Source organism: Mustela nigripes, chromosome 2 (genome assembly GCF_022355385.1).
Source record: "Mustela nigripes isolate SB6536 chromosome 2, MUSNIG.SB6536, whole genome shotgun sequence".
Classification (NCBI taxonomy): Eukaryota; Metazoa; Chordata; class Mammalia; order Carnivora; family Mustelidae; genus Mustela; species Mustela nigripes.
In genome coordinates, this window is record NC_081558.1 from 213,463,111 (window position 1) to 213,486,007 (window position 22,897).

General features: G+C 42.1%; 1 protein-coding gene and 1 pseudogene across 2 annotated transcripts in view; both read right to left on the minus strand.

Annotated features, from left to right (window-relative positions):
- BRWD1 (bromodomain and WD repeat domain containing 1) overlaps positions 1-22,384 on the minus strand; it is a 108,145-nt gene extending 85,761 nt beyond the window's left edge. For both annotated transcript variants that reach the window (XM_059392358.1, XM_059392357.1), the window contains exons 1-5: positions 22,247-22,384; positions 22,091-22,149; positions 21,918-21,947; positions 21,672-21,731; positions 1,619-1,769 (exon numbers count right to left, since the gene is read on the minus strand). In XM_059392358.1, the coding sequence (XP_059248341.1) occupies positions 1,619-1,769; positions 21,672-21,731; positions 21,918-21,947; positions 22,091-22,149; positions 22,247-22,295 (349 nt within the window). In that variant the 5' untranslated portion in view covers positions 22,296-22,384. The remainder of the gene's footprint in view (positions 1-1,618; positions 1,770-21,671; positions 21,732-21,917; positions 21,948-22,090; positions 22,150-22,246) is intronic.
- Positions 9,272-9,839, minus strand: LOC132010341 (large ribosomal subunit protein uL6-like; annotated as a pseudogene).
- Positions 22,385-22,897: the final 513 nt, after the last annotated feature.

Below are 22,897 nucleotides of genomic sequence, written 5' to 3' on the forward strand. Positions count from 1 at the left end.
GTAAGTTTTTATTTATCAATGCAGAATTACACCACACAATATGAATGGTAAGAGATCTTAGTCACAACGGATCCAGCTTTCCCAAAATGGAAATTTTTGTAAGAAAAATTTTATTTGACTTATAGGAAAATCCTTAAAATGTTAATGGAGTTTTAAAATTAATTTTCGCCAATATTACCATGACTTTAATCTCCTTAGGAAATATTGACAAAATTAAATGGCTTTCCTCTTGTTTTAGGATCATGGATAAGCCTTTACCCAAGAGCACATACACAGGATCTGTGAGTGTGAACACTAATTCTCGAGTTCCGTCCCTCTTTGAACTATCAACAAATACACTAAGAAGAAACATCTGCCCCCTCTAGAGGAGACAGCAGGGAACACAGGTTATGCTGTGCCAGGAATTAGCTTCTTCACAAATGAAAGAGGAAGGGAAGGAAGGCATCATATAAACCTCTACTGAGCCTCGGGTGCCCCAACCTAACACGCATGTTACTTTTTACATGAACGGATTCATTACCACTATCATGACCGAAGAGCAGTTACAAGGCATCCTCTCTTGACACCAGTACAAAACAGAGAAATATGGGCCCCTACCCTAGAGCAGCTGGCTCAAGTCTCTTCTAAGGTCTGCCAGTTCTAAAGCAGTGCTCATCACAAAACGACACGGAGCTTGACACAAGTCAAGAAAACAGAGGAAAACAGGCCACTCAGGCAACTACTACATAACAACCTAAAATAGAATAATTACAAGGTGAATAGGGACACAGAGAAGGGAGAGGAAGAACAGTTTCCTGACCCAAGCCACAGTGTGGCAGGGCCACAGAGCACTAAGAAGTAACTAAAGCTGACAAACCAGTCTGGCATGGAACCAAGAAGGAGGGTTGTTCTTTCTCAGTCAAGCTTTATATGCTGCTGGCGCACCTAGGAGGCAGCACCGTATCAGCAATGGATCTTAAAGAAAATCACGGGTATACTCAGGATCAGAAGAGCCAACATTCTTGCCCATTAGCAGTTAAGCCACGTCATATACATAGATCGTATCACATACATATACTTAGTCTAAGTGATTTATACCAAGCTAACAGAAAAAGAACAGCAATTCCAAACATTTTGCTACCACATAACTTTGCAAAAAAATTAAAATCGATGAAAAAGAACCATGCAATTGTACATTTTTGGTGCTTGTTTCAAACTGCTACCAATTTAGAAAATCACTTCCCCTTATTACAAAGGGCTTTCAGAATCTAAATACCAAATAAAATACTTCTAGCATTTAAAGAGTTTATTAGACACATACAATTACATTCAATGAAGTTATAAGTGAGCTACAAAATGGAAAATTAAGAACTCACATCGGTAAAACCTCAAACACATCTCAGAATAAATTCAAGCTTTTTCACTTAACATCTAAACCTTAATCATTTTTTTTAAATGCAGAAGGACCCATTAAACACTTATGTAGTAAAATTCAATGTCTATGCTAAATGCAGAGAATTTTATAGTCCACAGCATGGTTTATAGTTACATATCGCCTTTCTTCCACAACGCTTACATTACTTCACAATTATAATTATTATTAAGCTACAAAGCAGAACACTTCTTCAAATTAAGGTACCTTTTGCTGTACGTAGCAAAGACTGCCTTCCTGCACCAAGTAAAGAAGTGACTCTTGAAATACTGGGTGGAATTTCTTTATCCAACATGGGACCAATGCGTTGGCAGATTTGCAACAGATGATCAGGAGCCACATGCTTATTGGACAAGACCTAAGTTGGAGAACAAGTTGTAAAAACATTATTTACAATATTATTCAATAAATATTAAACCTTTAGGGATAAGTCTGACAAAACATGAGAAAAACATGTACAATGAAAACTACAAATCATTGATGAAAGAAATTACAGAAAATCCAATGAACAGCCAGCTGAGACACCTGGGTGGTACAGTCACTGGGCATCTGCCTTTGGCTCATGTCATGATCCTGGGGTTGTGGAATTGAGCCCCACATCAGGCTCTCTGCTCAGCAGGAAGCCTCCCCACTACTGCCCTTGTGTTTCCTCTCTGTCTCTCTGTCAAATACATAAATAAAATCTTCAAAAATAAATAAACATGGGGGCACCTGGGTGGCTCAGTGGGTTAAGCCTCTGCCTTCGGCTCAGGTCATGATCCCAGAGTCCTGGGATGGAGCCGCCATCAGGCTGCAGGGAGCCCGCTTCCCCCTCTCTCTTTGCTTGCCTCTCTGCATACTTGTGATCTCTCTGTCAAATAAATCAATAAAACTTCTTAAAATAAATAAATAAACATCAAACTGATCTATAGGTTGAAAGCCATCCCAATCAAAATCCAAGCAGGCTTTTTTGCAGAAATTGACAATTTTACTCCAAAATTCATATTCAAATGCAAGTGGCCTACAAAAGCCAAAGCAGTTTTTTTTAAAAACAAAATTGATGTATGAAAATAATACCAACGTACAGGAATCATTACGTAAGGACAACTGATTTTTAACAAAAGCACAAAAAACAAAAGATAATCTTTTCAACAAACAGCTAGAACAACTGGATATCCATTTGCCAAAAAAAAATTTTTAAACTAGCTTCGATCCATACCTCACTCCATAAACAAAAATTATCTCAAGGCAGATCACATATCTAAATGCACAATCTAAAACTGCAAAACTTATCACAGAAATCACTAGAGAAATCTTTTAAGACCTGGTGTTAGACAAAGGTCTCTGAAGACAACAAAAATACAATCCACACAACAACCAACAGACAGACTTCATCAAAACTAACAGCTTCTGGTTTTTTTAAAGGCACTGTTCAAAGCATGAAAAGAGAACCCACAGACTGAAAGAAAGTGTCAACAAAGCTTATCTCTGCTAAATTACTTGTATCTAGAATATAAAAAACTCTCAAAACTCAATTATTTAAAAAAACTTAATTTTTAAAAACAGGCAAAGATTTGAACAGACATGTCTCTCTCTCTCTCTCTCTCTCTCTCTCTCACACACACACACACACACACACACACACACACACACAGGAATACTACTCAGCCATCAAAAATAACTAAATCTTGCCATTTGCACTGACATGGATAGAACTATAGGGTGTTATGCCAAGTGAAGTAAGTCAGAGAAAGACAAATACCATTTGATTTCACTCATATGTAAAATTTAAGAAACAAAACCGATGAACATAGGGGAAGAGAAGGAAAAATAAAATTAAGACCAAAACAGAGAGAGAGGCAAACCAGAAGAGATGCTAAACTCTAGGAAATAAACAGGGTTGCTGGAGGGGGAGTGGGTGGGTGGAGCGTGTAACTGGGTGATGAGCATTAAGGAGGGCATGTGACGGAATGAGCACTGGATGTTGTATGCAGTTGATGAATCACTGAACTCTACCTCTGAAACTAATGATACACTACAGGTTAATTATACTGAATTTAAATTTTAAGAAATTTTTAAATGAACCATTAATAACACACAAGGAGATGAAATCTCAAAATAATTACGCTGAAAGACTCAGAAAAAAAGCACACCCTCTATGATTTTATTTAACATAAAACTCTAGAAAGTGCACATTAATATATCATGACAGAAAGCAGATCTCCCTGGGAACGGGGAGAAAAGAAAAGCAGGAGAGATTACAGAGGGGAAGACGACATTCTGGGGTGTGACAGAAATGTTCACTATCTTCATTGTGATGGGTTCATCAGCATTAACACACATGCAAATTCATCAACATGAACCTTTATAAATATGCATGCAGTTTATTTCAGGTCATATATATTTCAAAAAATTAAAAACACAGAGGTACTGTGTAAGTTCAACTTCTAAAGATGCCTAATGTTACCTGATTTGAATTTTAATGCTGTGTTAAGGTTTCTCAATCATGAGATGAGGTCTCTCAATGGTGATATTACCAACATTTGAGGAAAGACAAAAATCATCACTGCACAGGACTGTCTGTACAGGCAAGGCACACTGCACCCCAGCTCCCTTCCATCACTGCCAACAGTATTCTCCATGCCGCTCTGACACCAACAGTGCCCCACACACTTTTTCAAACTCCCTGAGAAACCCTGCTCCAGAGAAAATGTGAAACAAACTTCAAGATCTCACTTTTGATTCTTATACATTAATTCAAATATAAAATAAGCCTGGATTCAATATAATGTTGTTGTGGGGTACCCGGGTGGTTCAGTCAGTTGAATGTCCGACTCTTGATTTCAGCTCAGTTCATGATTTTTTTTTTTTTTAGCATAACACTATTCATTATTTTTGCACCACACCCAGTGCTCCATACAATCGTGCTCTCCCTAATACCCACCACCTGGTACCCCGACCTCCCACCCTCAGTTCATGATCTTAGGGTTGTGAGATCGAGCCCCACATAGGACTCTATGCGCAACATGGAGTCTGCTTGAGATTCTCTCCCCCTCTCTCTGACCCTCCCACTTCCTCCACTCTTTTTCTCTCAAGTAAATAGAATATTTAAAATTTTTGTTTGTAAGCCCTTGTGACAGAAGAGGCTAAATAAAAGATCTTCAACTTTTCAACCTGACTTTTGTTTCCTACACTGACAGATTATCCCACAGCAAAACTCCAAAAGGCCTATCAAAGCTCAGATAGACATCAAAGTGTTCCTTAATACTAATTAGCACTCTGTGCTTCAAAGTATCGCATGTGAAAGCCCAAAAACTTGTAGATAATGAGCTCATCACAGGAGGGAAGAGACAGGAGGAACTAGAAGGCAATTACAACAGGGCCAAGAATATTACAGATCTAAGAATTTGTCAGTGAGGCAATCTGAAAACAAAACCCCCACTGAAGTAACTTGCACTGATCCACCTAAATAACCTATCTAAAAAGCTTAAAAAAGACAAAAGGACTTTGGGCAATGGCAACATAGCTTCTGTAAGGCAGAAAATCACTCTAATAGTTGTAAGATTTCTACTATCCAGGTGGGATAGATAAGATATACTTGGCTTCAAGTTTTGGGGTTACACAACCAAGCCTGTGTCCTGAGTGGAGATAAGACAAGCTATGAGAGACAAGGCTAAAAACAAATTCTCTAACAGAAAAGGTACGGACAGAAAATTTTAAACAGAGTGCTTCCAAGTGCTAGACATGGTCTTATTTTATCTCTTAAATGATCGAGAAGGGGAACTTTCTAGATTATACTCGCTGCCTGAATTGAAGCAGCAATAAAACAGTTCATTAAAGTAATAGGAGCCTTCGACATAGGCATGTATACTTAGACCAAGTCCAGGTGTTGTAGGAACATGGATCTCATGCAACAGCTGTAATCCCATAAAGAAAATTAGACTCGTTGCATTTCTGAGGATTCCAGCATAATCATCAAAGATTGAGGGGAAGGAGGTTTGTTAACCTATTTTTGTATAAAACAAACTATTTCTGGAAAGTATGGTGGTTCTAGTCCTAATACAAACAACAAAAATGAACAGAGAAGGGTCCTGAGTATGAGCCTCACACCGGGCATAGAGACTGCTGAAAGAGAAAAGCTCAAAACACAAAAACAAGGGGCACCTGGGCATCTCAGTCAGTTAAGCATTAACTGACTCCTGACTTCTGCTCAGGTCAGGATCTCAGCCTGGTGAGATCTAGCCCCACGCTGGGTTCCACACTCAGCATGAAGTCTGCTTTAGATTTTTTTTCCCTCTTCCCCGCCCCCTGCTTGTGTGCACATGCACTCTCACTCTCAAATTATGTTTTTAAAAAAGAAAATGGTTCTTGATTATTATTAAAACTTAGTATCATAATGACCAACGATAAATAATGTTCCATCAGTGTTTTCAAATCCTCCACAGGCTGGTAATAGTCTCTACCAGCGACTTCAATGAGTAAGGCAGTTTTACAACGTTCTCAGAATTAAGTTCCTTCCAACATCAAGTATTTCTTGTAGCCACAGTCAGTATCATCTTATTTTTGTAGCCAGTCAGTCTCAAAGAGTTCGTAAGCCATAATCCTAGGACCACTGTGTTACTGTCACTGGCACCAAATCAAACTGTGAGCACAAGTCTCTTCAAGCCCAGGGCAGCAGCTGTAACGTGGAAGCAGAGTCTAGATAACAGATCAAATTGGAAAGCTATGGGAGAGAGCAGCTTTTTCTGTTAAGTTTGGGATACCATAATCAGGTCTAGAATGAATGGTTAGTATCTTTAATATGTACATAATCTAACCTTTAGCTTTCCCTCCATTAAACTACATCTAGAAACCTTACAAGGAAAAATGTGAACTACCACATCACATCACAACTCCTATATAACGGGCACACAGTACCACAATGAAACAAGATGTGACAACAAAGTCTTTGATACAGAATAAAAAAAATGGATGCCTTCCATAAGTAATTCTCCTCAGCCTCTGATGCCACAGAAGTTCTTGGCCTCTTTTCTAAGCTTTATCAAGAAATGCAAGTTTAGTCAATGGCAAGATAAATATTGCTATAGATGTAAGAGGGGAAAAGAACTTAACCCTTAGTTTATACAAAAGGACATAGGCAGAGAAATGGTCTAGTGTTGGCACGAAGATCCTTCACTCAAAAGCACTGCTTTTAATTCAGGAAAGACACCTAGTTTTAGCTTCCTGGAGACCAGCTTTGCTCACCCTATAGCCACTGTCTCCCCCACTTGGAAAGGATGCTCTTTTGTAACCAGGAGGCCATGTGAGGTATTCCTGCCCAAAGAAATGGAGAAGAAACTTTCTGGGGCAAGGGAATGTTCCTGAAAAAGTCTCCTCCCTAAAAAAACCCTTCCCTCCCAGCATTTCTAGGATAGCAACCCCTGCCCCAGAAAGTCTCTTCTCCTAATAAAAGAACCCTTTCCTCCCATCATTTCTAGGATATGACAGCAACCGTAAAAGTTTGAGGAGAAAAAAACCAAATCATCAATGTGCCCAATCAAAAAGATAGAGACTAAGGCCTTAATGACACCATTAAATCTTTGTATCAATTCCCCTACAGACTTATAAGATCTCTTTATAACTTTATTATTTAGGCCACTGCTTCTAAGCAAGGAAAGCATCCCATAAGCCTTCTATCATGTGCTACGCAATCACAACAATCCTACCAGTGCTGCCCACCAACCTGAAAATCTGAGGATAAGTCATCCACCAGCCATCCCATAAGGTGAGGCTTGGAAATAGCTTGGAAAATGCTATTCATGTTTCAGCCAATACTAAACGAGGACATAAAGCCTTAGTTAGTATTTCTGTGTAACCCATTAATATCATTTTCCTTTTCCCTTACTTAGCAAAACAGTGAGCCCTATTTCTAGCCTATAAAAGCTTTTCCAAATTACAAATTATTCATAAGAAGAGTATCTAAGATTTCCGATATTCCTGATAGGGAGTTCTGACTGATCATCACAACAGCAAGGAAGATCATCAGAAAGGAATAAAATACAAAAGGCAAACTAATCAGGGGCTTTATCCATAAATCAGCTGACTTCTGAAAAGACACCACTAAACTTGAGGTTATTCTGTTGTAACATATGAAAATAATTAAATTTTCTAAGCAAAACCTAATTAAAATGAACCTGTGTGAAGACTAATCAAAGTCTGGGTTCTACACGGAACTTAATGAAGAGACAAATATGCCCTAAAAAGTCAACCCTCTTTTTTTCTTATTTCACAAGATGTATTAAAGCAGAAGAGGCAGGACATTTCAAAATATAGGAGTTTTAAACACGCTACGGACTACAGAAAATACGAACTAGTGATGTGCCAGTCAAGTAATAACTTCAGCCACATGAACAAAGATCATAGTTTTCAGTATTAGTATCTTCTAGCCAGACTTAGTTTATCACTTCATCAAGAAGTCTGCCATATTCCAAAAGACCAACAGAAATAAAACCTATTCATCTTAGCTATGTCTTGAAACCAAATTCATGAAACTCAACACAAAACGAGCTTACAGAGTCAAATAAAACCCTGCACCTAATGAGATTCCAGGTTTGGCTACAGAATCCTGCAGTGTAGGAAACAATTCTTAATACAGTTAAGGCTCTATTCAGAATAGAAGTATTAGTCCCCAAACGAGTAACAAGCCAGAAAGGATCCAGAGCTGCACAACTACTGGTTCAACTCATAGTTCAGAACCAATTCCTTCCTAACTGGCTGAAAGCAGAACACTGTGTATTTAAGGATCATCTTCTTTTTGAGCTAAAATCCTGAGCAAAAGGAATTTGATAAACCATTTTAATAAAAAATGTATCATAAATCTGATCACTAACACAGTATACAATGTTACAAGAATGGAGAAGAAAGTCTAGAAGAAAATCAGCAAAGGGCACTTGGGTGGTTTACACGGTTAAGAGTCCGCCTTCGGCTCAGGACATGATCCCAGGATCCTGGGACTGAGCCCCACATCAGGCTCCATGCTCCATGCTCCCTCTCCCTCTGCTACTGCTCCCCCGCATGTGCGCACGCTGTGCGTGTGATCTCTCTCTGTCAAACAAATACATAAAACCTAAAAAAAAAGTCAGCAAGAATATAGTACATGATGATGACCACAGTCCCTGTACAGAAAGGACAGAAGACTCAAATGGTACATGCAAACTGACAGTTTGGAAAAAGCTGGATTCATACCTCACACCAACCATATGTTCCAACCAAACGAACATGAAGACATTACAAAGGAATTACAAATGGACTAGAAAAAATAACAATGAATAGATACATAATACCACCTTTTATAATATTAATCTTTGGGTGCAGAAATGCTTTAAGGACAACCCTAAACACAAAATAAAGATTAACATGGTTATCAAACTCTTAAACCTCTGTTTTTGATTTTAAAAAAAAAAAAAAAAAAAAAAAGGCTCCAAATAAGGCTCCCAACAAAAGTAAAAGCAGCCTGCAAGCTGGGACAGGGACCTACAATACACGGCTGACTAAAGGAACCTAGAGAGATGAAGAATTCTTACAAAATGGTAAGACAGAAGTAGGAAAGCAGGTAAGATATAAAAAGGCATTTCAGAAAAGATAAATTATCAACAGCTGCAGAACAAACTTCCTTAAAAAAAGTCTTAAGCATGTTAACTGCTGGGTCACTATCCTTATGAAGAATTTTGTCTTGTTTTTTTTACTTCTACGATGGCTTAATTGCCAACTAGGAAGGATTACTGATTTAAGAAAAAGCCCCATATTAGCACTTTTATTACATCTTTACATCTTTAAAATATCATAAATAAGGCTGAAAAATCATCTGGTATCTTCTGTTTCTGTAGCTAGACAACTTAAATCTTATTCATCGGCCTGCTCAACTGTTCCTTTTTCAGAAACACAGATACCAGCCGAAAATGCTCTGATATCCTTGTTTTTACAGGCTGTGGCTTGCTCAATCACTTGCTGAATCAAAGCAACTGAGTTTGATACAAGGTCAATGTCCTTTCCTTCAAGAATTAACTCCTCTTCCTTGGCTTGAAATACAGAACAAGCAATACCTGGCCATATCCAAACCCACAAGATGGGTGTATTTTTCACTCAAGAAACTTCAGATTTCCACCAGAGAACTGTTTTTCTGAATAATAACGCTGCCGGGGAAGGGAGCATACACAGACATCATCTTGTAAAGGAAGCGCAGTGTAATAATGCCCTTGATCACCTCGTGTGCAGAACTACAGACAGCAAGGACAGTGGACAGCTCTGCTCTCATTCCCACCAGTCAACTCGGAGCCTTTTCTTCTTCCAAGGAGACTGAGTTCTATATTGATGTGACCCAACTCTTTTCTCAGGGTTCCCCTGGAGCCCTTCATAGTAACACTGTGTCAACTAGAGTGTCAACAGTCTGACTGCGGACAATGGTCTTCATTCCCGCAGTAGACGTGGCAAAGAGCTCTGCAGGCTTTAAGACTGGCGGCCGCCGCTCCTTCCTTTGATCCTCTCACGGCTTCACTTCCTTCTTCATCCTTCAAGCCACAGGTCACCCCAAGGACAAAAGCTGTCCCCCCCACCACCCTTCCCAATCCTTTCACCTACGTGAATTTGTATTACAGTAACTTGCCTGCTACTTCTAGTTCCCCCTAGAGTGTAAAGCCCCAGGAAACCAGGAGCTTTGTCCATCTCATCCACACTGGTCTCCCTGGAATCTTGAATACAACAGGCTTTCCTGTACTGAATAAATGCATCCCACATTCCTGAATGACTATCACACAAAGTGGGCTCGCTGCTGGGTCCACCCCTTACAAATACTACCTCACTGAAGTGACTTATCCCTTCCAGCTTCACCTCAAACAAGAATTCACAATACAGACAAGGTAACAGGATTGCTAAAAGTAAATGAAATTATACAGTGAACCTCAACTTTTGAGTAGTACTTGGCAAAAAATGACTCAAACATTAACTACTGAGGGACACCTGGCTGGCTCAGTCAGAAGAGCTTGGGACTCTAGGTCTCCCAGTCATGAGTTCGTGCCCCACCGTGGTCGTGTAGAGCTCATATTTACATATAAATAAACAAACAAAAAAAAAAATTTTTACTCAACGGTTAAGTTTCTAAAGATTTATGACAAGTGACAATTATAGAAGATATAAATAAACACACAGATCTTACTTTGGTATGCACAGAATCACTAACAGATAAAAACCTAGAAAACAACCAAATGCCCAACAAACAAAAGGTCAGATAGAATTATCTAGAGAAATGGAAAGGAATTCTCAAAATATTATCTTTTTAAAGATCCTATTTTGGGGGGCGCCGGGATGGTTGAGTAGGTAAAGCATCTGCCTGCAGCTCAGGTCAAGATGCCAGGTCCCAGGATAGAGCATCCCCTATACCCCGTAGGGCCCGGCTCCCTGCTCAGTGAGCAAGGAGCCTGCTTCTCCCTCTCCTTCTGCCCCACCCCACCTCTTGCCCTCATGTGCTCTCAAAAAAAAAAAAAAAAAAGACTCTATTTTTGTTAGAGTATATGCATGAAGAAAAATGATCACCTCTCATTTTCATGATTTTTCTATTTTTTCTTTGCTTTTTGCATTTTCTAAATATCCTACAATAAAAAGCTATTTTTATTTAGTATTAGAACACTTTTGGTCAGATTACATAGAAAAGACTAATAAACAAATTACATCGATTTTCAGATACCCCCACCCCAATAAAGACCACTACCAACACCAAGATCCTCAAACATTTTACATGTAAATATGGGCAAAATTTAATATCGGCAAAATGTAGGCTTTACATTGGGGCTCTACCACAAGGTCTTTCTCCAACAAGTTTCTCAATGTGGAATCCAGCCTGAAATATACAAATGGTAGTTTAACTAGCAGGTACTTGAGTAAGGGGGTAGTAGACTCTTCCTGACCCTCAGGCAACGTGGTTAAAAGTACAAGCTTGCTCCACCTAACTAGTTATGGGACCCTGGACAAGGTACTTTCTAGAACTTTAGATTCCACATTCACAAAAATAGGTAATACTGCACATTTACAGGGGTGGGGGGGGGGCGTGTGGGTGGCTCAGCCATTAATCGGCGGGGCTCAGGTCATGATCCCAGGGTCCTGGGACCAAGCCCCGAATAGGGCCTCCTTGCTCGGCGGGAAGCCTGCTTCTCCCTCTCCCACTCCCCCTGCTTGTGTTCCCTCTCTTGCTCTGCTATGTCTCTCTGTCAAATAAATAAATAAAATCTTAAAAAAAAAAAAAAAAAAAGCTGTACACTTACAATGTACAAGGTACACATCTAAGTCTTTTAAGGTTTTGACTAACTTAATTCTTCATTACCTTAATGATAATAGCTAACATGTACATGATGATTTCTACCTGACACTGTTCTAAGTACTTCACACACACAGACTAACTTCCTTTATCCCCAAACTACTCATCTGCATTTTACAGATGAGAAAACGTAGGCACGGGCATTAAATAACTTGCCCAGAAGCAAAGATCTAAGAAATGGCAAAGCTAAAAATAAGAACCCTGGCTGTCTAGTTCACAATTCTCCAGCATCTCTGGGTCCCTGCAATCGGCTCTACTGCATCCAAATAAAAATGCCAAGTAACAACATAATCAAGGAATGTCTGAAGAGGTTTAGAGCCAAAGTGGCCCCTAGAAGTTTTTAAAGCCAAATACATGCAGACGGATTAAAATCAACACAGAGAATTTCTTCTATGTAGTTAAGATCCTCCCATCCAAATCTCGTTCACCTACCCCATCACAGTAACAAGCAAAGTCTCCGCCAAATCCTGAATACTACACTCAGAATTCATCCTGTGCTATGGTTATTACCTAACTGTAACACAAAAGTTTTGTGTTCAAAATGTCACTTTCACATACTACATAACAAAGGAAAGAGTGTCAATATCACTGAAAGATTCTACTTCGTACCTTCCTAATGAAATGGCCTAAGGAACTTTAAAAAAGGGGAGGGGGGATGTACAACTTTCATGTCTCTCACAGCCATTCCAGTGCTGAACGCTGCTCTGACCTACAAATGAAGCACACGACTCAGAGAGATTTTAAGAAATCAAAGATCATAGAAAAAAATCACTTAATAACCAAACTGGTGATGACTGGTTCTCAACAGGAAAACATACTAAGCATTAAGCCACCCACATTAATTCTTCCAATGAAGAGAGAGCCAACTATGTGCCAGGAAGTACAAGTGAAGTGTACCCACAGAGGACTGCAGACAGTTACATGTCCCACATAATTCTGTTAAGTTGAAAGTAGTCATTTATTTCAACTATTAAAAGGAGAGAGTACATGAGGCTAGCACTCTCACTTTAACAATGAGAACAGGTTGGTCTAGCTTGAAAATAATTTTTACCCATCACAGAGCTGAGAAAACAAGTTGACATCAACTACACCCCAGAAACTGGTGAGCCCGTCTGTGACCAGAAAGATTCACAGCTGCTTTCACCCCTAGCAGGGAGGCAGGAAAAACTGACCACAGATGAGAACAAGGAAAAACCTGCCAAGCTTTTAAACTTCACAGTCACCTATGGGCTAGCATGTCTGTTGCCTGATGAGAATGCTGATGGCCCTAAGTCAGGGAGTGTCGACACCACCCCAATTCTACCCACGGGCCTTCACCAACTGCACAGGCCCCAAAACGGGATGCAGAGCAGCTGGGGAAGACGCAGTCCACTACAAGGGCACTCCAGAGGCCCTCTGAAGGCTCGGGTAGGAAAACAGAGTAGAAAGCCAAAGGCCCAACTGGAGAGCAAAGAGATCTTGGCAACCAAAAAGCTGGCAACTGGGCTAGAAAACAGAGCAAGCTCTTTCAAGGTTTGGGGAAGCTGGTAGCCAGGCTACAAAATATAGGCTTCGGGGTGTTCCCACCCTGTGCTGAGCTCCGTGCTGAATGCAAAGCCTACTTAAAAAAAGAGCTAGAGGGCTCACTCGCTCACTAAGGAATCTCACCGGGGCCCAAACCCCAAACTCTGCTGGAAGGTAAAGTCCTGATCCAGTCCTTAAGCTACATGAAGCTAGGGCTGAAGCAAACCAACTACGGTTCAGCAGAACCCAAAAAAACAGAACAGGACACAAATTAGATGCACCCAGCTCCTCACATTAAGAACATGAGAGAAAAAGGGTGCATCCTTTACTGGGGCTAACTGTATTACCTCAGCCTCTACTCTTTAATACAAAATGGCCCAGCATAATTCAAAAGATGATGGGATACACAAAGCCAAATGGACCCATGATCAAGAGAGGCAGTAGTCAACAGTGGACCCAGAGAAAGCCCAGAGGTTGAAAATGCTCAGCCATTATCTCTTCAAAATATTTCTATCCCATTCTTCCATTCTTTCCATTTAGGATTTTAATTACACATTAGACAATAGATTCAAGAGGCTTGAATAACCTCAAGCAGAATAAATACAAAGAAATCTATTCATTTAGGTGCATGTAGTAGGCAACTTCTGATGTGGCCTCCAATGATCCCCAAATACTGGTTATTGACAACCTGGTGAAATCCCAAATCCCTTCCCCTTGAGTAAGTTACTTCTAACCAACAGAAAACACTCAACACTGAGGGGATACCCATGTCCATTATTAGATTACAAAAGACTGTGATTTCTGTCTTGCTAGCAGACTATTATTCCCTAGTCAGCTTTCAGCTCTTGATGATGCCAGCTGCATTGTTGGATAGACAAGTGGCAAGGAACTTAGGGCAGCCAACAGACAACTAGAATCGAGACTCCTCCATCCCACAACCTGAGAACTAAATCTAGCCAAAAACCGGGTAACACTGCAAACAGACCCTTCTAAGTCAAGTCTTCTGCTGCAGACCTGGCCAACACCTGGACTGCAACCTTGCTATCAGCTCGGCTGCTCCTGATCTTCTAGTTTACAGAAACTCTGGAATAATAATAAATCTGCATTGTTTGAACCACTAAGTTTTGGGGTAACCTGTCATAAAGGAATAGGTTACAACTATAACACATCACAGTAAAACTGCTGAATATCAAAAACAAAATGAAAATCTTAAGCCGTCAGAAAAAAAGCATCATCTTGAAAGGAGAAAACAGTAAGACTGCCAATTTTTCAATATTAATGTACTGAAAGGGAAGGGGAAAAAAAGAAAAAAGCACCAACCAGAATTTCACCTTTAAAACGACTTCTAAAAACAAAGACAAAACAAAAATGTTTCAAACCAAAAATAAAAAAAAATAAAATAAACAAGAAAAAGGAAAACCAAAGCCATTGCCAACAAAACCTCATTAAAAGAAATAACGAAGTAAGTTGTCCAGACTGAAGGAAAATAATCACAAGATAAGATACATGGGAAGATAGGAAGGAACTAAAAATACCCAAAAAAGGTAAGACAGTGGGTAAACAAATGAGTATTCACTTTATTTTCTTTTTTAAGATTTTATTTATTTGACAGAGAGAGACACAGTGAGACAAGGAACATAAGCAGGGGGAGTGGGAGAAGCAGGCCTCGCCAAGGAGACACACCAATGTGGGGCTCAATCCCAGGACCCTGGGACTCTAACCTGAGCCAAAGGCAGACATTTAACAAGTGAGCGACCCAGGCACCCCAAGTACTCACTTTAAAACAACAGCAGTAACATCTGGAAAGATTTATAACATATGTAGAAGTAAAATGTAATAATAGCCCAAAGGACAGGAGGGTAAGAATTAAGTTTTCATTTCATTTATTTGGGATGTGGTAAAGTAACTAACATAAATGGTCAACAATTATTTTAACTTCCAAGGCAACCACTAAAATAATAACAAAAGGATATAATACCTAAAAAGAAAGAACAGTATAAAAATTAATCCAAAATAGAAGAAAAATAAAGAGATAGGAACACATATTAAAGATACCTGGTAGACTTAACACAATTTTAAGTATTTATATTACTTAAAGACTCCAAGTAGGAGACTAAATAATAAAACTATATGCTGTTTAAAGGAGACATACTTAGAAAATGAGAACATGGAAAAATATTTGCTTTACTACAAGTCAAAGGACAGAAAAAATGCACTATGCCATCAGTAACAGAGAGAAAACAGGGTTGGCTGTACTAAGGCCAAGCCAGACTTTGAGGTGAGAAGTTATGAGAGAACATTTCCTAATTTGTAAAAAAAAAAAAAAAAAAAAAAGGTCAAATTCTGGAAAAGGTAAGACTATGCAAACAGTAAAAAGAACAGTGGCTAGGAGGGAGGGAAGGACAACCAGGCAGAGCACAGGCGTTTTAGGGCAGTGTCTATATGATACTGCATTAGTGGGTATGTCATTTGTCTAAACCCGCAAAACACACAACACCAAGAGTGCACAGTGTAAATGTAAGAGAACTCCAATGTAAAACTGCTGAATATCAAAAACAAAATGAAAATCTTAAGCCGTCAGAAAAAAAGCATCATCTTGAAAGGAGAAAACAGTAAGACTGCCAATTTTTCAATATTAATGTACTATGGACTTGGGTGATTATGGTGGGTCAACACAGGTTATCCACCGCAGCAGATGTACCATTCTGGGGGATGTGGAAAATGAAACAGGCTGTGCACTCAAAGGGGACAAAGGGAGATGGGAAAGCTCTATCATCTGCTCAACTTTGCTATGAACCTAAAACTGAAAAGTTAATTTGCCAAATGGCAAAAATCTGCAAAGAATTAGACAATGTGAAAGGAAAAAAATTCACATGACTTTTGTCCCATGCAAGTAACGGTCACGATTAGGAGAGCCTCTGAAAAAGTAATTAATAACTATCGTCTTTCAAAGCAGTACAGCTGGGGTGCCTGGCAAGCTCTCGGTAGAGCATGCTCTTGATGTCAGCAAACTGAATTCAAGCCCTACGCTTCATGGGGAGCTTATGTAAATAAAATAGCACCGTCAAGGCTAAATGACTCATAGGTAACAATACCACTATCATTATTCAGCATCCAGGCAGAGGGTACCACTAGAGTTCCCCATCCCACAACGTGTTCATCCATTAATGGGTAAATACCAGGTATCATTCATTCAGACCTAAGAGCCAACAGAGACCGTATTTTGTTACCTCATTTAGACCCTACAAATATAAATGAAGCAAAGGGGAAGTCTGCCCAATGAGGACTTTTCATCCTGCCAATGTTGCTACTTGTTAGTGCTGATCATTACTGTGTGCCAGGCGTTGTAAGCCATTTTTTTTCCCATGTTTACAACAATGCTTTAATAAAATTACTATTATCTCTGGGGTGCCCGGGTGGCCCAGTTGGTTAAACATCTGCCTTCAGATCAGGTCATGATCTCCTGGTCCTGGGATCAAGCCCAGCGTTGGGCTTCTGGGTCACTGGGGAGTCTGCTTCTCCCTCTCCCCCTGCTCAGGCTCCGTATCTCTATCGAAGAAATAAATAAATAAAATCTGAAAAAATAAATTACTGTTATCTTTGTTACAAAGATCAAGAAACTCAGGTAGATGAGGCGCCTGAGTGGCTGAGGCATTAAGCGTCTGCCTTTGGCTCGGGTCAGGATCCCAGGGTCCTGGGATCAAGCCCCACATTGGACTCCCTGCTTGGCAGGAGGCCTGCTGCTCTCTCTCCCACTCCCCCAGCGTGTATTTCCTCTCTCGCTGTCTCTGTCAAACAAATAAATAAATTTTTACAAAAAAAGAAAGGAAGAAAGAAACTCAGGTAGAGATTAGAACATCTAGAAAGCAGCACAAGTCAGGATTACAGCCCAGCTACCTGGCACAAAAATCCAAGTTTCTAATTTCTATACCACTATATTGCTGGACTGTAACTTTTCATCATACCGCCATGATCATTAAGGGGTCCCAAATTATCAATGAAATGCCTACAGAACAATAGATCTCTGTAGTCAACTACAAGGGAAATGTAGAATTCAGACAGAAAGAGATTAGCTGTGTCAGTATCCTACAATTAAAACAGTGGAGTCAGTTGCAATACAATTATCCAATACAAAGTTGTTTTTGCTTGAAATGGGTAAAGTAGCCTTGCTACAAAAAAAAGTTCAACTGAACCCTCAAGTCTAACAGTGCACCTAAATTCTGGATTCCTTAATATAGTAGGGAGCTCACAACAGTAATACTGCTCTCCCCCTTGGTTTGGGCAGTTAATTCATAACTGAGGGAGATGGACAAGTAAGACACAAGAAATAGAAAAGTGCATTGATACATTTGTGCAAATTATTCTGATATAGTAAGAGGTTCTGTAATGACTAAACTATTTTTAATACTTGGTATTAAAAATTATGATATTATGATGAATTCAAAATATATTTACAAGTGTTAACTTTTAGGGGCTCCTGGGTGGCTCAGCCATTAAGTGTCTGCCTTTGGCTCAGGTCATGATCCCAGGGTCCTGGGATCTGAGCCCCACATCAGGCTCCCTGCACAGCTCTCACTGTGTCTCTCACTGTCAAATAAATAAAATCTTTTTTAAAAAAATGTTAACTTTTAGAAATATTACATTTAGATATGACGAAGTTTGCAATCTTGTGGTGGCTGAAATAATCATATATTTGTAGTAGAGTATGAAATACTGAAAGAAATTTAATTAAGACAATTAAGTGATATTAAATACCTTAAGATTAAATTCTTATCGCAAATAAAGTCAATAAAAAATAAAATATACTTGTTTCTAGAAATACTACTGAATCTATAAAACTTGTAACGATATAAAGATTTAAGAAAAATGACTACTTACAACTCTAAAAAAATTTGTATTTCTATATAATAGCTTTAAGTCTTTTCTTTAAAGGCCTACTAAGCATTTAAAGAAAAGGCATAATGACAATAAATTCACTAACAATAGGCTCTAGTGTAAGGATTTTTTAATTTCATTTATTGGTTAAGGAAGACAGTGGCCTGCAATGGCGTGTTACTCAATTACTAAATCTATCCAATCCCATTTGCCGTATTTAAACATGTTCCTCCTTTACAAATTAGGTCCTTTCTCACTCCTGTGCCCCATTCTACAGTTCCATTTCCTTCTTCCTCTTTCATGTTCACCACCTATAAATCATCAACACCCCAATTACATTTTACAAATTCACAGGCCCAACTGCTAATGCAGAAAAGTAGTCTCAATTCTTTCAAGAATTATCAAAAATACTCTTGCTTCCAAAATACATGTTGGGAGTGACGACACGGTCCAAGTCTAGGATAAACTGTAACTCTGTAAGCAGTGACGCTGGAATCACCTAAGGTTTCAAAAACTAGCAATGTCCACTCCCAACAGAAAAATTCTGATTTAACTGGTGTGAGACATGGCCTGAGTATCTAGATTTTAAAAAGCTCCCCAGATGGCTCTGATCCAAAAATAAGGACTACTGAAAAAAAAAGGAATAAATTTAACAACACAAGGAAACAAACACCACAAGGGAACTACCAAACAAAACCCAAAAGTGAAACATTTTACAGACTGACCAACTCAAGTGTCTTCAGAAAATCAATGGTACAGGAGAAAAAATATATAAAGATAAAGAGATGGTGGGGCGCCTGGGTGGCTCAGTGGGTTGGGCCTCTGCCTTCAGCTCAGGTCATGTTTTCTGGGTCCTGGGATAGAGCCCTGCAACGGGCTCTCTGCTCGACGGAGAGCCTGCTTCCCCCGTCTGCCTGCCTCTCTGCTTACTTGTGATCTCTCTGTCAAATAAATAAATAAAATATTTAAAAAAAAAAAAAAAAGAGATGGAAAATAATTTCAGTACAACACATGGACCTTGCCTGAAGCCCAGTTCAACCTAAATATAAAAAGAAATCCAAGCAACAAGAGGAGAAACAAATTTAGCCTAGATATATAAATAAACCTACATATGTATCACCATAGATTAATATTATTCTTTGGTTTTTAAGGGTGACACTGCCACTGTGGTGGTTTAAGAAACAGCCATCAGTTTTTACGAGATACACTTGGAAGAACTGAGAGAAAAAATATAGTATCTAGATTTACTTTAAAATACTTCAGCATAATAACCAGTAAAATAAAGGAACGTCTGGAATTTGCTTTAAAACAATACAGCCTGGGGTGCCTGGGCGGCTCAGTGGGTTAAAGCCTCTGCCTTCTGCTCAGGTCATGATCCCAGGGTCCTGGGATCGAGTCCCGCATCGCATCAGGCTCTCTGCTCAGCAGGGATCCTGCTTCCCCCCCCAACCCCCTGCCTGCCTCACTGCCTACTTGTGATCTCTGTCTGCCAAATAAATAAATAAAATCTTGAAAAACAAACAAACAGACAATACAGCCTAAGGGAGGGAGCTAACAGATGCAACATTCTTTGCTAATCTCTCAGGCTGATAAGGAGTACCTAGTGGATGGTTCCTTACTCTTTTTCTATGTTTGAAGATTTCCACTGGTATTTATTAAAAAAAAAGTGATATTTCAAACAGCAGCCAAAATAAAGGTAACAAATTGGCAACGGGATTTATTATGTTATTATTGTGTATATCTGAAATACTGCTTAATTTTTTTAAAAAGTGGAGTTAGGGGGCGCCTGGGTGGCTCAGTGGGTTAAGCCGCTGCCTTCGGCTCAGGTCACGATCTCAGGGTCCTGGGATCGAGTCCGGCATCGGGCTCTCTGCTCAGCAGGGAGCCTGCTTCCCTTCCTCTCTCTCTCTGCCTGCCTCTCTGCCTGCTTGTGATCTCTGTCTGTCAAATAAATAAATAAAATCTTTAAAAAAAAAAAAAAGTGGAGTTAGTTTGGAGAACTAGAAGCTACTCATACTCAGACAAAAGAATAACTCTCCTGTATACAAGAAGCTCATCTTCCGTCACTTAGTTCTAGGAGAGGGTAGAGGCCGGGGAACGCAAAGGACAAAGATACACACCATACTCAACCAGGCAGATGATGAGACCACCTGGCTTACAGCAGATTTGGGGTAACTTTATGCAGAATTTTAAGTAGGATTTTAAGCAATTCTAACAAAATTGCTTAATTACAAAAATGTAATATTTTAAAAGTTTTCCAGTAGTTATGGTAGTTCAAAATTTGCATAATTATCTCCTCCACAGCACAACTGCACTGTCAATAATGCACCAGAAAGTGTAAAACAAATAGTTCTTCAAAACGTTTCCTAGACTTAAGAATTCAAAATAACAAATTCAATTCTGATATGATGCAGAATTTTTAGAACTCACTTTCTTGGAAATACTATTCACTTTTAAGTGTTTCCTTCAAAAAACCACTACATCAATAAATATTAAAATTGATGACTGAAACAGAATCCTTTCTCCAGACTTTCTCAATAATACTTAACCGTTCATACACAGATGAAAAATCCCCTTGTTTATTTTTTGTCCTTTTGTTTAATCCAAGAACAGTGATCATATTCTACTACCAAATCCTATTACAGGTATTAGAACTGCGATAAAAGATCACGTAGGGGGTGTTTTGCTCCTACGAGATGCGGCTACAGCCTGGCAACTCAAAAATCCTTTCTCCTAACACACGAGTTGGCAAAAATATTTTCCTAAAGAATGTTTTAAGTCATAGGGCAATCCGGTGCACAAGACCGAATTCTAGAACTGTGAAAGCAACTCCAGAGTGGACAAGGGGCGATGCAAAGTGTACTCTACGCTAACGGTGCCCCTAAAGGAGAAGCGGCAGAGCTGGGGCCAGCGCTAAGCCTGGTACAGCAAGGTCAACACAAAAATTCATCCAAGTACGTTTTCTAAGGCACTCAACAAGTACTGTACAGTTTAGAGAGGCAAAAGTACTGGAGGAGTGGCATACTGTCACAGCAGCAGGACTTTTGCGACGCTGCAGAGGGGAAAGAAAAACACGCTAAACAGAGGAACATTTCTCCACCTTTCAGAAACCAACGATTCTATTCCTAGGGAACAAGTGGTTAGAGGAGCTGGGCGGGGCAAAAGAGGGAAGACCAATCAGAGGTCGAGTTACAAGTCGGGTACGAAAACAGAAGGATGAGAGCAGCTCGCTGAGTGGCTGGAGCCCCGCCCGCGCGCACGCGCGCCCCCCGGCACTCACCAAAGGCAGCCGCACCTGGGGACCCACCCCACCGCAAACCGGGGCGCAGGGTCGCCCCCACCTCCCGCCAGCCGCCAGCCCCCCACCCCCGCCCGGGCCGTTTCCTCCCAAAACAAACCCGGCCGCCCCAAAACAAAACAAAACCTGCCGAGGAGTCCCGCTCTCCCGGGGTCGCCCCCGAGCACAGCTCGGCCGCTTCGGCCCAAGAGCAGGAGCCCCGACAAGGGGGCGGAGAGCGGGTGCTCGGAAACACGGGATGGAAATGTCAAAAACCTCACCAATTCCTCGTAGCTCCTGTTGTGCTCGTTGCCCTCCCAGTCCAACCTCTTCGGCAGCAACTGCAAAGGCACGAGACGCACACGAGTGACCACCGCGCGGGGCCGGGCGGGGGGGCGGGGGGCCGGGCAGGGGGCGGCGGGGGGGGGGGGGGGGGGGGGGGGCGGGGCGAGCGGCCCCGGCGGAGTAGGGAGGGGGCACGAGGGGACGCGGCGGGGCGGGCGCGGCGGGCGCCACGAAGCACAGACCTGGTACTGCTCCAGCTCCTGCACCAGCACCTGCAGCCGACGAGACGCGCAGTTAGGGGGGCGGGGGGCACCCGGGTGCGCCCGGCGCCCTCCACCCGCGACCCCAGGCGGCGGCGGGGCCGGGCCGGGACGCGGCCGCCGCCGCCGCCGCCGCCCGCGGGGCCCGCACTCACCTGGGCGGCTCTCCGACACGGGCCGGCCGATAGGTACCGGGCGATGAGGAAGTACAGCTCTGCGGGAAGACGGGGAGTCGGGTCAAGAGCGGGCGGGGAGGGGGCCGCGGCCGAGGCCGGGGGCGGCGCGGGGAGGGCGCGGACGGCGCGTCTTACCCGACTCGATGAGGGGCACCGGACGTCGGGCGGGCGAGGGCTCCGCCATGGCCGGGCACGGGGCGGGAGCGGGCGAGCGAAGCGTGTAGGCCGCGCCGAGGCCTGAGCGGGCCGGCGTCCCTCTACCTCTGGCGCGCCGCCGCCGCCGCCATGCCGTGCGCGCCGCCACGCCGATGCCTCCGCGAAGTAGTCCCTCCGCGGGAGAGAAAGTAGTCCCCGCGCGGCGACCGCCAGGCGACCCCGTCCGACCGTCGGCCGGGCCGCGACCAGGGCGGCTGGCTGCGCCTCTTTCTCCCCAGTGTCAGGGGCGCCGCGACGGGAACGTGGAGGGTGGACAGAAGGCCCGGGCCCGGGCAGGCGGCGGGTGGGGGCGGGGAGCGCGCGTGGCCGGGATCCCTGCGCGCGGTGAGGCGGCGCCCGGCCATTGTGAGGCGGCGGCGCGGCGGCCGGGCTCGCGGCGGGGCGGGCGCTGGGGCGGAGGTCGGGCGGCGCGCGGGGGCGGGGGCCTGGGGGGGCGCGGCGGGGGTGGGGGCAGGTTCCCGGGCCCCGGCCGGAGCCAAGCCGCTCCCCGGGGGTCCGGAACGCGCCGCGTGTCTGGCGGGGTCGCCCGCTTCGGGCTCTCGGAAGGGACGTTTCTCGGACAGTCGTCTG